Below are 13,079 nucleotides of genomic sequence, written 5' to 3'. Positions count from 1 at the left end.
TCCGGAGTGTCCGGAATGTAGTTACCGTCATGCCGAGAAAGGTGCGCGGATGCCGATTTAACAGGCGGATGCCGACCCCGCTCACAAGCGGACACCGAATCTTACGGAGGCCGAGAGGAATATCGCCGCCCTTCATAGGCAACAATCATTTTGAGAACGCGGACACCGGCTTGCAAGCGGTCATTATTGTATCCAAAAGGTCCTATATTACTAAGGTCCTTTGGAACTGGTCATGCAATCGTCAATCCAAGTCGGTGAAAAAACAGCCGCAAACATCAACTATGAGCATCCCAACTATATGTAGGGCCGCTGTAGTAGTCGACGAAGGTGCAGGCGTTTTTATTAAAATTGATGATGTGAAGGTTCCTGAACCTGGTGGGTTTTACTTCATTAATGTCATCCCATGATTGGATAAATTTGGATAGAAGAGCTAACGTAAAGTCGTCTGCTAGAACCGGGCGAGTTCCTCCCCCGCCTGAATATAAGCGGGCCGTGCTATTTGGATTTGCGCTATATGCTTAATAACACTCTTACACCACGTATAAGTGCATTTAGCGTATCCACTACAGGTTATGAAGGATGCAGCATTATTATCAAAGTCGGTTCTGGGGTTGCGAACTTTAACATCAGAGATAGGGCCGGTATTAAGCCCATCTGGAACACTTATAGCACTTATAATTCTTACTTAGGAGATAAGGAGACCTATTACTCCAAGAAGCTAAACACAGGCCTTACAGTAGCTAGAACCTTTTAGTATTATATAGTACCTCTTCAGTTATCTAGTAAGGTGCTGCCTACAGATAGCTCTTTCGGCCTGCTTCCTTAGAAATAAGATAGGTTGTATATTGCCGGCAGACTATAATACAGTAGTCTGAGTTATAGGGAAAATTATCTGCTGCTATAACTAGCTGTTAATAATTAATAGGGCTTAGTGTGTATAGAGAAGAAAGGTAAAGAGAAAAAGAGGAAAAAGATAAAAGGCTTTTTTCTCTTTCTTCTCTCTTTCTATCACTCTATTATCTCCCCCTATTATCTCCCCCTATTATCTCCCCCCCCTTTTATCTTTATCTCTAGTAGCAGTAGCAGACTTTAGTGCTTTTAGCGCTTAGGGAGTTTATTTTATATCTGGTTTTACTTCTTCCGATACTCATTATAAGCTATTTTAAGCTAATTAAGAGCATAACACATCCCTGCTAGCCCTTCTCTACCTCTACCCCTTAATTTCTGTTATTATTTCACCTAAACTGAATGCTATCAGCTACCTAATAGGAGTCCCTGTAGCAGGCGCAAAAGTGTTATTTAACTGAAAAGGACAGACTGTATAAGGGGTAGAACTCAGTATAAGTGGAAATTCTATCTAATGCTTGGGCTATCAGGATATTTTGTATAGTAACCCTAGGGGAATCCTAATATAGAGTCCGCTGAATAGTGCTTAGAGAGGGGATAGAGGCTCAAACTAGATAGAAGCTGGAGGTAGTATACTCAGACTTAGGCAGGGATGCCCAGTTCTCATCTTGGAGAAAACAGATTATAGGACGGGAAATTTATTAATGTGCTATAGCTGTTCTACTTTCTATATCTATATCTTAAGAGAGGATAGTAACAGAACGAGATAAATTTGAGAATAGAGCTCGTCCTCTATCACTCCCTTATCTATCTCCTGAACTCCAGCCTAAGCCTAGAAAAAAGCTTACCACCTATTCAGATACACCCCGGCAGCCTTCCCTTCAAGGATTTCTCTACAGCATGTCTCCAATGAGATTCCCTCGAAATCTGGATATAGGTTTTTGCCATCAAGGTAGCCGAGAAAATGGGCAAATTCCGGCGTGTTTTCTCCACGAATCCCCATAGAATTCCAATACTGAGAGATGACCGTCTCCCGATGGTCGAGGGCATTGCGAAACCAGTCATGAGACAATGGCTTTGAAATGGCAACTTTTAGGTCGTCCGCGGTCCTCTAGGGTAGTTCTATTAGGTAGATTCCCGACCACGGGTGTTGATGAATTACTTACGTAGTGTCGCTCAAGCTGCTCTCCACTAAGGTTCTCCAGCAGGTCAAAGACTTGATTCTGAGAGAGAACCTCACCATAGACAAGAACCATTTTGTTCAGAGTCCTAGGGTCCCTTATGATGCGTGCAGTATAGTTGCCAACATCCCTCATATCCGTAAGGGCGGAAGGAGCATTTCCGTCTCCAGCGATATATTCCACCGGCATAGTTACGGCGTAGTCAATACGTCCAGATGGAAGGCGAGGAAGGCTGAGCTGATACCACCAGCCAACATCTATGACAGTGTAAGGAAGATGAATCTTCTTCACATGCAGCAGGATTTCTTCTTTCTATTCCATAGTTAGTTTTTAAATTCCGAACATCCGAGCAGTCTGTCTGGTCAAAGGCTCTTACCAAGTACCGTAAATCCAAGACGCCCTTAGGAGGTGCAATGGTAGCGAAGAAACAGGGAACAAAACGCTTGACTCCTGCTACCTTGGCCGCATCTGCGAGGGGAATTTGGTCCAGTAATCCAGTCACGGAGACGGTCGAAATTAAGACATCCGTGCCACTAAGAATCTTCACAAGTTGGTCTTCAGAGCCAACGAGGTCGGCAGCAACAACGCTGACGCCCTTCTTCCTGAGTTCTTCAACCTCTGGCTTTCCCAAAGAAGCGGGGCGCGTTAAGGCTGTGATATTCTAGACGATACAAAAGTCAGAACCGAAGAGAGGTAGGGTAAATGCAAAAAGGGGAGAGACTGTACTAATTCCGAGATGTTAGACTGGAGGAGAGCATTAACAATGCAGCTACCGGTCTCTCCAGCAGCGCCGACGATGGCTACCTTCATTGTAAATGCGCAAAAGGTGTTGAGTTTATGTAGTGTCCTGGTGGCCTAAACTTTCCTTTGACGAATCTGTCACCGTTGTCAGGAAGATATCCGTATTTATACCCATTACTTACCACGCTCCCTAAGGTTCAATGCCGGAGTGCCTCGGTGTAACAACCTGACCATGAAAATTAACGCTCCCATTATACAACACGCTTGTCACGCCGACAAGGACCGTTGCGGAGCGGAGTTTGGACTTGCACTTGGCACCCGTCTTCCGAAGCTACAAGCTGCGCAACATTTGGTCCAATTACACTGAGGGTGTTATCAAATGCCACGTAGACAAAAATATGGGATGTTTTACGATGCTGCTTCTTAGATTTGCCAAGCAGTACAAACTTGAAATAACAGACGAGGTTACACGACACCGCTTGTCCGCGGTAACCTCCTCAACCCGTAACGTTCACCATTCCAGGTCGACGGTCACCCAAGGTGGACATAGCACCATGTGCTTCGGTATTTAATGAGCCTTCTAGAAAATTGCCGGCCATCCTCTAATTGAGAATTTGAAATCAGGATACGCGCTGGACTGAATCCTGCATGCCGAAAACGGAAATCTCCGCAACTTTTGTGAATAGTCTAACAGCCCCCCACCCTTCGGGTGGGTCATTCACGGACTCCGCTGCCTCACTATTAGTACCGACGGGAAATTGGTCCCGCTTAGCCGTTCCCCTGTATCTCAGAGCAGGTAACGCGCGGTGACCACTTATCGAGGGATGGCGGTCTCCGCGCCTCCATTCCCAGCTCAAAGCCGATGGTATCCAGTTGAAACCTTCTTACGCTACTGCATGTTTAAATTCACAATAAAATGAGTCGGCGCCGTGGCTGTAGTTACTGTAAAATCTAGTTAGTGGATAGTACAAAATGGAAAGATTCCTACATACAAGTATAATTCCATAAGCCCCAAATATGGGCACTACGTTCCCGGGATTCGGCGTTATGGTGATGAGGGATTAGTGACAAATTATGGAGGTTTCCTCGTAATGCGATGACGGCAATAGGAGAAGGCGTTGTGATCTGCTGTCGCTGGAATTAGGAAATCCAGGTAACCAATGCTCTCCGATAAGCGTACATTGAAGCTTACAAATGCTATGGCTGGGATGTCTAGCATGGTTTCGTCCCCTTCTCTCGGGGTCTCGGACGGTACGAAGAGACCTTTGACAACCTAGGACATTTTAGTATCACCCCTTTCCCTGCTTTCCCGCTTCTCAGCTTACATGTCTGCTTCATGATCCTGGCACAGGTACATCTGGACTCTAGGCAGACTGGCATACCAGTGTCATCTCACGCTTGTCTTCTTGCCTTCATGTTAGAGGGCGACTTTTCGGCGGTAAACTCATAATTTGAGGTAGTGATGGCGTTGTTGGCTCTTTGGAAGCTGCATGAGGTTACGACGAATTTCAGCCACAAGACCCCAGCATCGACTTCGGCAATTCGTATCGGTAGATGCTTCCCGATAAGAGAACTACTTTGGGCGGGGAAGCACGGCAAATGGACGTCTTGCTCCATTGTGGTCTGCCGAACTCCTCGTTCAACCTCACTTCTCGAAGCAATGAAACCTCCGCGCATGTAGCCAGTCCGGACGTAATTCGGCATCATTAAATGTGTGTATTCGGCAGAAAGCCGCGGCTAAGCTGACGTCCTGTGTTAACCACGGTGCATGTGGGAGTTTCCGCATCGAGCCCGAAAAACATGGCTTCACCGTCTTTTTATTTGCTCATTTTACATCTTCAGTAGATGGATCGAAGGGAAGCAGCCAACACATCACTGTTACGATGAACCCCCCATCCTAATCGCGGTCGCTGCAGCCCTTCTGCACCATGAAACCTCTCCTTGTGTACGCAGTCTGCCTACCGGCTGCCGATGAGGCTGAATACAACTTCAACAAAGAGTCATAATAAGAGTCTGAGGGACTTGAGCATGGAGAATTTGAGGATATTATGAGGTATTTTAAGTATTCGGCTTCCTGATGATCAGGTGGGTGGTGGTGCTCGGTCTCGCTTCCGGACTCCAAGGCCGACCCGAGGCTACCGGTACCTGAGTACGCGGAGTTTGTGTTATTTATCTTGCCAAACCATCCATGCCCCGTCGTTTTACCTACTTCTCCGCTCTAAGCTGACACATCAATCTATCTCCTCCTGAATAGGCCAGGTCACCAGGGCGGCCGCGGCGGAGACTTCCGATTCAGGGGCTCGAGGCTACCCTGACAAGTTGAGGGGAATTCCGTTCTTGTTACACCACAGAAATTCATTCCCTCGCGTTGTACTCGAATTTCAAATCAGTAAACCAGGCGGTAGTCACGCCCCCGGCAATTTGCCAGAAGACTCATTGTCCAGGTATCACATCAACTCATGGCTTGTCTTACAGGCCAGACTTGCCTAGATCCTCGGTATTACCTTTATGGGACAAAACCCTTCATCTCACGTACTAATGAATTCTTGAATCCTCTGGATCGCCTATAATATATCCTTTATTGTGATGTAACGTAGCGTTAGGACTTTTACCACGATACTATGCCACGCCCACTGGTGGTAAATCATCAAACGAGATAGCGCCCCTCATACAACACCCACTCTCAAACCTTATCATACCACGGCGAGAGAATGCGCACCGTTGTGTACTCACCAGGGCATATTCGCCCCATCGTAGTCGAGGAATTGCCCGCTGGTTTCCTGAGTGGCTTCGCCTATCTATTGCGATGTTAATCATGTCTCTGGTATCGCGATTCACCTGCTTATAAGTATGGGTTTACCATTTTCATGATCCCCGCGACGCTTTCCTCGATGGTGATGGACTCTGGGATTTGCATATGTTCGCGAACATTCTTCACCATATCGGTTTCCACGCACCTGAAAGAGTACGTGATGATTAATCGTAGTTTGAGAATAATCTGGAGATGGATACTTACCCTGGGTTCACAAGCCAGATGATCACATCTTTCACCTCGACCGAAAGGCGCTTGATTAAATGGTTGACCAGTGACTTTGACGCACCATAGGCCCCCATCGGCTGCTCTTCCATTTGATCCAGAATCGAGGTCGACCCAGCACCACTGGATACAACAACAAATCTCGGTGCGGATGATTTACTCAGAAGTGGAAGTGTCTGCTGGAACAGCCAGAGTGGGCCGTAAGCGTTAACGTGTATATGTTTGTCCAGTATGGACGTGGTCGTGTCGACCAGGCGGTCGAAGCTCTCGTTAACGCCTGCGTTGGATATCACCACGTCCAGTCTGGGAGCATGCAAATTTTGAATGGCGTCCTGTATGCTTCGCTCGTTGCCGCTATCAATTTGTGCGATGACCAGGGAGCTCCTTGGACCACAGGGAAGGTTCCGGAGAGCCTGCAGATTCGGATGGACTGGATCACGAACAGATGCGATGACCGTATTTCCTGGGGCAGCGAGGTACGCTGCTGCAAGGCCCTTGCCAATACCTGCTGTATGTTTAGCACTCCGGGGAGAGGAGGGGGTTGGTTACAAATGGCGTCTACTCGGTAGTGGACGAGATGCGTTTCAATATTTACCTCTGCTAGCGCCTGTAATCAGGATGGTAAGATTCTCTGGCATGTTTTAGGAATGCTTAGTCGAGCTTAAAGGACTTGATGAAAAAGGGGACAAATGTGTCCTTTCTTTGGGTAGCTCTGAACAGTCAAGCGCGGAAACTTATAGGAAAAAGATCTCAGATGGATTTGTAATATAAGACGAATACGAGATCCCAATGGACTTCGGGTTGATGTTCCTAGGCCCTCGGGAAAGAAGGCGGAATTTTGGTCTGGTATCAGTTAAACACGGACGCGGACTCTTCCCGGTTCCCGTCGAACGACTATCCCCGGCTCCGCTCGTAGGAGATTTATAATACACCAACTCCAGAAAGTTAAAAGATACGTCAGATAGGATAAGTAGTATAATTTAATCTATTTAAAATTTCCTATAAAAGTTATTAATAATTTACTATTTCTTTTTTATATTTATAATTCTTAAATTACTATAACTATAAAATCTTAAAGTTACTTATTATTTATTAGACTTTTATATATTATATTCTATTTTTTTATATTTAATTAAAATATTTAAAAAATCTTATTTATATTACTTAAAATAGAGTTTTAAATAGCTTTTATTAAATAACTTATATAATCTATTATAGAATATATACTTAAGTATTTCCCTTAATAAGAAAACTTAGTATTTAAATTTACTGTATTTTTATTATATATATATTATAGTTACTAAAGCTTAAATTTTAGGTTTTAAGCTGCTTTTTTCTTCTCTACTAAAATCCTATCTAACTTTTTCAACTCTAACCTTAATAAATACACTAAAAACTCCCACAACCCGACCTAATACCCCGAGATCCAAGTTATTTAAATCCCCCCTCCAGCCAGCATCCTAGATGGCTAGTATCCATATCAGCCCGACGCAGTATAATAACTTCTAGAATTAGGGTTATATTTTTTATAGCTAATTTCTATAAAGAACTTTTAGCTTCTATTATTGTTGGTATTTTTAATATTATTAGCTAGATTATATAATATATCTATTTCTATTTAGATAAATATAATATTAATATTAATAGTTTAACTTTTCTATAAATTATTTTTATTTTTATAATTAAAAAATAGATTATATTTAAAAATAGCTAATATAATTTTTTAGTTTTTATTTAGGTATTTTAAGTAGTATAGTAAGAGATTTAAGAGGTTTTTTTTTTTAAGGAATTTTAAATAGTTATTTAGCTTATATCTTTTCCTTTTATCTTAAAGATTTTAATAGAATTTTATATTATATTAAAATTTAAATTTAAAATTTTAATATATAGGAATATATATAATAAGAGTTTTATAATTAATAGCAGTTAATATAATAATAAGTTATTTAAATAAAATTTATTAAGATAGAATAAGTATTAAAAGGGAAGTTAGTTTTTTAATAATAAAAGATATTAATTTCTTTTATATTTTATTACTTAAAATAAGATTATTATTTTAAGGTTATTAATTATAAATAGTAAGATTGTTAATTATAAATAATAGAATTAAAGTTAGAGGGGTTAAATAAAAGCTTTAAGTAGAGATTAATAAGTAATAATTTTATTATTTAGTTATTATTTTTTTTAATATTAAATATAACTCTTATTATTTATTTTTACTATTTAAGATTATTATATAGCTTTAATTTATTTAATAATATTAAGTAAAGCTAAAAAAAAAACTAAATATTTAAGTATTTATATTTAGTATTTATTATAATAATAGTTTTTAATAATATATTTTATATATATTTAATTCTTATTATATAAAAATACTAATTTAAAAATTTAAACTTTATTTTTTTAATTTAAAATTTTTATTACTTTAAAAAAAATCTTATTATTTTAATTAAAAATAGTAATATAATTAATATTATTAACTTTAATTAAATATAATTAATTTTAAAAAACTCTTATATTTAAAGCTTTTTTAGCTTTAATAATAATTTTAATTTTTTTAAATTCTTTTTTAATTTTATTAATAATTCTTAAATAATAGATATTTTATTTATTTTTAGTTATTATAATATATTATTAAGTAAATTAGTATTTAAATATTTATATTTTTTATTTAATAATTTTATAAAATACTACTAGTATATAATCTTTAATATAATTATTAAGTATTTTAAATATATTTATTATATAAAATATTAATTTTAAAGTTATTAATTAAATTATAAATAAAGCTTAAGTAGTAATATTAATAGATATTATTTTAATAGTATTTATATATATTTAATAAGATAATTATATTATATAAGTATTATTTATAATATTTAGCTATAGCTAGATTTACTCTAACTTATTATAAACTTAAATAAGCTAGTTTTAAATTTATAATAATTCTTATACTATTTAAGTTATAATTTTAATAACTTTTTTAACTATATAATTACTAAGTTTTATAAATTTAAGTTAAATTTCTATTTTTATTATTTTAATCTTCTTATTAAAATCTTATTTTAAAAGTTATAAAAAAAATAAGATTTTAAAAGGTTCTAAATATTATTCTTACTATTTCTTTAAGCTATTATTTATAATAAAATATTCTTAGATATAAAACTTATATTTAGTTATTTTTATAGTATTTATAAAATTTTAAATTTATAGATACTATAAATTTAATATAATTTACTATCTTTTTAATTATACTCTCTTATTAATTACTATAAAATATTAAGAAATAAAATTTAGTATATTTTTATAGTTTTTTTATAAAAACTAATCAAAATTTATATATAGTATCTTTAAAGTATAGAAAATCTTAATATAATATTTATATAATTTTATCTTATTAAATATATTAAAGGTAAAAGTTACTATTTATTATTATTTAATACTATTTTATAATAAGCTATATCTATAGATAGTCTTAAAAATTCTCAGTTTTTTATAGCTTATTTTTTATCTTTAAGCTATTATAATAAGTATATTTAATATATTTATTATATTTACTATTAAAATAAAAATAAAATTAAATAGAAAAATAAAAATATAATAAAAATATAAATAAACTAAAAATAATTATATAAATATTATATTTAAATTTTCTATATTTAAATAATAAAATATATAAACTTTTATAAAATTTTATAAAAAAACTATAAAAATAATATACTTATATAATAGTCTTAAAATAATATATTATAACTAGCTAAATTTATAAAATATACTAAATTTGAAAAAAAGAAAAAAAAGAAAAAAAAGTAGAAAAGTTCTATCTATTAATATACTTATTATAGTAGCTTAAAGATAAAAAGCGGGCTATAAAAGGCCGAGGGTTCCCGAGGCCACCTATAAGCACAGCCTGTTACAGTCTGGCTGACTCAGCTGCTGAATATGGAGTCAGTACTTGAACTCGCATCTTCCGACTTAGCCATAGTCACAATCCAGAGCCGAGCAGCCCCGGCGATAGTCCCCAGCGCTATAACATTTTTCTCCTCGAGGCTCCTCTCAACTACTTTGCCAAACGAAGCCAAAGCAGGAGCTGGTCGTGGAAAAGGGGAGAGTCCGGTTTCTGCTGAGGTTTTAATTTAACAAGAGCGAACAACATCGGCCATTTCTATGATAGTGGTTAAAGTCGCTAGGCTTATTTGAGCAGGAGGTTGCTGCGCTATTCCGCTGCTAAACAGAAGCGGGATTACTGCGGTGAGCTCTTATGGGTTCACCACGCTGCTCCTTATTGCGAGTGGAAGCTGAATTGGCAGCTACGCTAGGGAGATTTCTGATATGATTGCGTTTTTATTGTAAAAATAGTAAAGATATTTAGGTAACGTATATGATAAGTGAGCCGATCAGTAAGATATTATAAGGGGTTGGCCCCAGAGGGGCTAAAGTAGCAGCTAGCACTACGACCTTCCTGTATAGCAGCAGTTCCCTAGCCGCTGAGGTAAAAGGGAAAGTAATGACTTAACTGCAGGTTAAGTTATCTAGCTGCACCTATATGTTACGAGCCAGGGAGATCAACTGGGTACGAACGGGAAACGGCGGGGCTCGGAATGGAACAAACAGACCCCGGTGGAAGTGGTATGTGGTCGAACTGGTCGACCGGGAGCTCGTTCGACCACGTTCGATCAAAAGTAAAACCTTAACCTTAAATAGTCGAACAGGTCGAATAAGAGTGTATTTAACTATAATTAACTAAGCAAATTAGAATAGTATATATAGCTTTATTTATTTCTACTTTTTATATTTAGATAGCTCTCTAGCTTTTAATATAATTTTATTATTTAAGAATATTTCTTAATATTATTAGATATAATTTACTATCCTACGCTTAGTATATTACGCCCCGTTCTAACTGCCAATATAAACCAATCAAATTACGGTTTACTATATTGTGAACCTTGACCGTCACAGCAACCAGTTCACCATTTCCACCTGTCGACATTGAGCAGGAAACCGGACCCGAGGCCACCGCGCGAGCCCGCTGCTAGTCCGCAGTACATATCCCATCGCGACCTAAAGTACTGAGATAACTAAGGAGATGAGCGCCTAAACCCAACTAGGACCCTCCGCCCCCTCCCCCGCATGGAATGTATGCTTGAGTAACCATGGGGTTTGCCATGAGAGGCTCCATGGCACTCGAATGCCCATTTAATGAACTCCTCATGTGGAGTCAACTGTTGGCCACTGAAGTTTGCGGATGCATGGTTGCTTCGTTGAAAATCACTCGGTCGAAGATGACGGCTGGCCCGATGAGAGTCTTGACTCATTCTGCCGCGCCGGCATACCCAAATGACTTCATTATGCTTGATATGACTACTGTACAAAGAATCGCTTTCCCTGAATCCACAGTTTTTGGAGGGCATCTACAGTTGCCTCTCGTAGGCTCCGTTGTTAAAATTGGTTGACAAGACTTGCTAAGCAAGTATTCCACCCCCTCATGGCTCCTGATGCGGGGTGAGGCTACCTGGAGGATAGCAAGGAAACCCTTTCCCCTGAACCGAACCCGCCTCGTTGGTGACTGATATTGCGTCGTTGATTATACGTCTGGATTAAATCACTTGGGGTTTGGCAGACTTGAGCCTGGAGTGAATGAAGATTACAATTCTGAAGTCTCACAATACTAATTGATCCAGCTGCTTGTTTCACTGCAGCTTACCACAACGCTTTAGGCTTTGTGTCTTGCTCAAAGTCGGTCAGTTGCGTCCATTTCCAGTACTGCTGGCCCGGGTTGAGAAGTTCGTTGTCATTCTCAGCAAAATGCAACGTGCCGTCGCCCACAGCGCGGAAGACTCGCCCAGCAATTTGACTCGCCATTTCGGGGTCAAACCCACCGTCTTGATCCAGAACTGATTCCGCTTCCTCGTTCATGGCGATGACCATCATCGAGGACTGGAAGCTTTGGCACTGTTCTTCGCTGGTGAGTGCCTGCACTTTCCAATTTTCCCCCTGGTCGCCGCTTTTCCCATCCTCACTCTTGCTGTTGTCATTCGCCACGTCAACGACTTGATAAGGTGTGACAGCGTGACCACTGATTCTGATGTAATCCTTGTTGAGTAGTGGTTGAGTCTGCGAGTGATTCGACTTGGCCTCGGTACTGAGCACGAGGTGGCACACGCGTGCGACGGCAGCTCCGATGTCCAGCTTGCTAGTCACTGAAATGTGCTGCTTTCCAGTCCCTGCCACGATGAAGGATTTCGAATTGTGATCAAACCCATGCCAGGGGCCGAAGGCACCGAACGGTTCCTCCAGGAACAATCCGGGGCTGCCACCTGTTAGCCTCTATTGCTGACGTTTCAAGCCGCGTGAGGCAGATCCATGGATATGCTGACACTCACCAGATTGCTAGGGTGCGTAGGCCTATGCTTTTCGCATACTCGACGTGTTGTTTCTTTTCCAGCCAGACAGGGTGATCAAAGTGGACGCTAGGAGTATTATAGTCCACCCCAAAGTCACTGAAATTTGTAAGTAGCCGTCCTTTTATATCCCAACAGTCGCTTCTTCTTCTCTCACCTGGTGATATACCCAAAAACCCCTACAGCGGCGGCTGCATGGACGAGAGCCATCTTTGAACTGTGGTAATCACCAGAGGTGCCCATGCAATTGATCAGGAATTCGCATCCCCTCAGGGTCTCTTTCAGTTGCTCTTCATTGTTGAAATCAACTTGGAGGTGGTGCTTGGAGTCACTGCCTTTTGGTGGTGTCGACTTGCGAGATAACGTACGTATCTCAAAATTGTAAGGTGAGTTTTTCAGGCCAAAGAGGACGTATCTCCCCAAGTTGCCACCAGCTCCAACAAGCGCAATGACAGACATGTCAGCTGGTATGGGTAGGAGGGGAAAAACAAAATCGCCTCTGTTTAAAGGTAATGGGTGAATGGATCCGGTCGTCTGATGGCTGGGTATTTAGTCTCCGTTTATAGATTAGCTGTAGGGTCTTGCTAAGTATCTTTGCCACTTGGTATGGTCATGTGGCTCATACTCGCACAAGCACTCAGAACGAATGCGGGGTCAGAATGGGTGACCAGCTTACCGCAAAGATCCGAGCCCTCATCACATGCCCTTGGGTAGTCTACTGAGCTAGGCAAGGGGGGTGATGCATGTGTTAAAGGCGGGGTTTCATCAAATTTTGGGAATGAGGGGACATGACAAACACAACCGCTCCGCTCAGGGGAGTGAAAAGCCGATTGCAATCTAATTATTCCAGTCCTAGAATGAATCCTAGAG

General features: G+C 39.7%; 4 protein-coding genes across 4 annotated transcripts; all 4 read right to left on the bottom strand.

Annotated features, from left to right (window-relative positions):
- Window positions 1-1,690: 1,690 nt before the first annotated feature.
- BGZ61DRAFT_374385 (uncharacterized protein) lies at window positions 1,691-2,837 on the bottom strand (the record flags this gene model as incomplete). The annotated part of the gene is made up of 4 exons (XM_046242331.1): window positions 1,691-1,957; window positions 2,013-2,339; window positions 2,404-2,688; window positions 2,754-2,837. The coding sequence occupies 4 exons, from the start codon at window positions 2,835-2,837 to the stop codon at window positions 1,691-1,693; spliced, it is 963 nt and encodes a 320-aa protein (XP_046093990.1).
- An 820-nt stretch (window positions 2,838-3,657) lies between these two features.
- On the bottom strand, window positions 3,658-4,472 carry BGZ61DRAFT_487340 (uncharacterized protein; the record flags this gene model as incomplete). Its single annotated transcript, XM_046249958.1, has 5 exons — window positions 3,658-3,710; window positions 3,761-3,902; window positions 3,961-4,041; window positions 4,094-4,100; window positions 4,165-4,472. 5 exons carry the CDS (start codon window positions 4,470-4,472, stop codon window positions 3,658-3,660), a joined length of 591 nt encoding a protein of 196 aa, XP_046093989.1.
- A 1,025-nt stretch (window positions 4,473-5,497) lies between these two features.
- Window positions 5,498-6,443, bottom strand: BGZ61DRAFT_500732 (uncharacterized protein; the record flags this gene model as incomplete). Its single annotated transcript, XM_046251604.1, has 4 exons — window positions 5,498-5,566; window positions 5,629-5,725; window positions 5,785-6,310; window positions 6,401-6,443. The coding sequence occupies 4 exons, from the start codon at window positions 6,441-6,443 to the stop codon at window positions 5,498-5,500; spliced, it is 735 nt and encodes a 244-aa protein (XP_046093988.1).
- Window positions 6,444-11,508: 5,065 nt separating this feature from the next.
- On the bottom strand, window positions 11,509-12,668 carry BGZ61DRAFT_541715 (uncharacterized protein; the record flags this gene model as incomplete). Its single annotated transcript, XM_046255079.1, has 3 exons — window positions 11,509-12,118; window positions 12,192-12,308; window positions 12,367-12,668. The coding sequence occupies 3 exons, from the start codon at window positions 12,666-12,668 to the stop codon at window positions 11,509-11,511; spliced, it is 1,029 nt and encodes a 342-aa protein (XP_046093987.1).
- Window positions 12,669-13,079: the final 411 nt, after the last annotated feature.

The sequence above is a fragment of the Ilyonectria robusta genome, assembly GCF_021365365.1.
Source record: "Ilyonectria robusta strain PMI_751 chromosome Unknown BGZ61scaffold_71, whole genome shotgun sequence".
Classification (NCBI taxonomy): domain Eukaryota; kingdom Fungi; phylum Ascomycota; class Sordariomycetes; order Hypocreales; family Nectriaceae; genus Ilyonectria; species Ilyonectria robusta.
The sequence above is the reverse complement of the archived record's forward strand: the minus strand, read 5'-3'. Positions and strand labels throughout refer to the sequence as shown.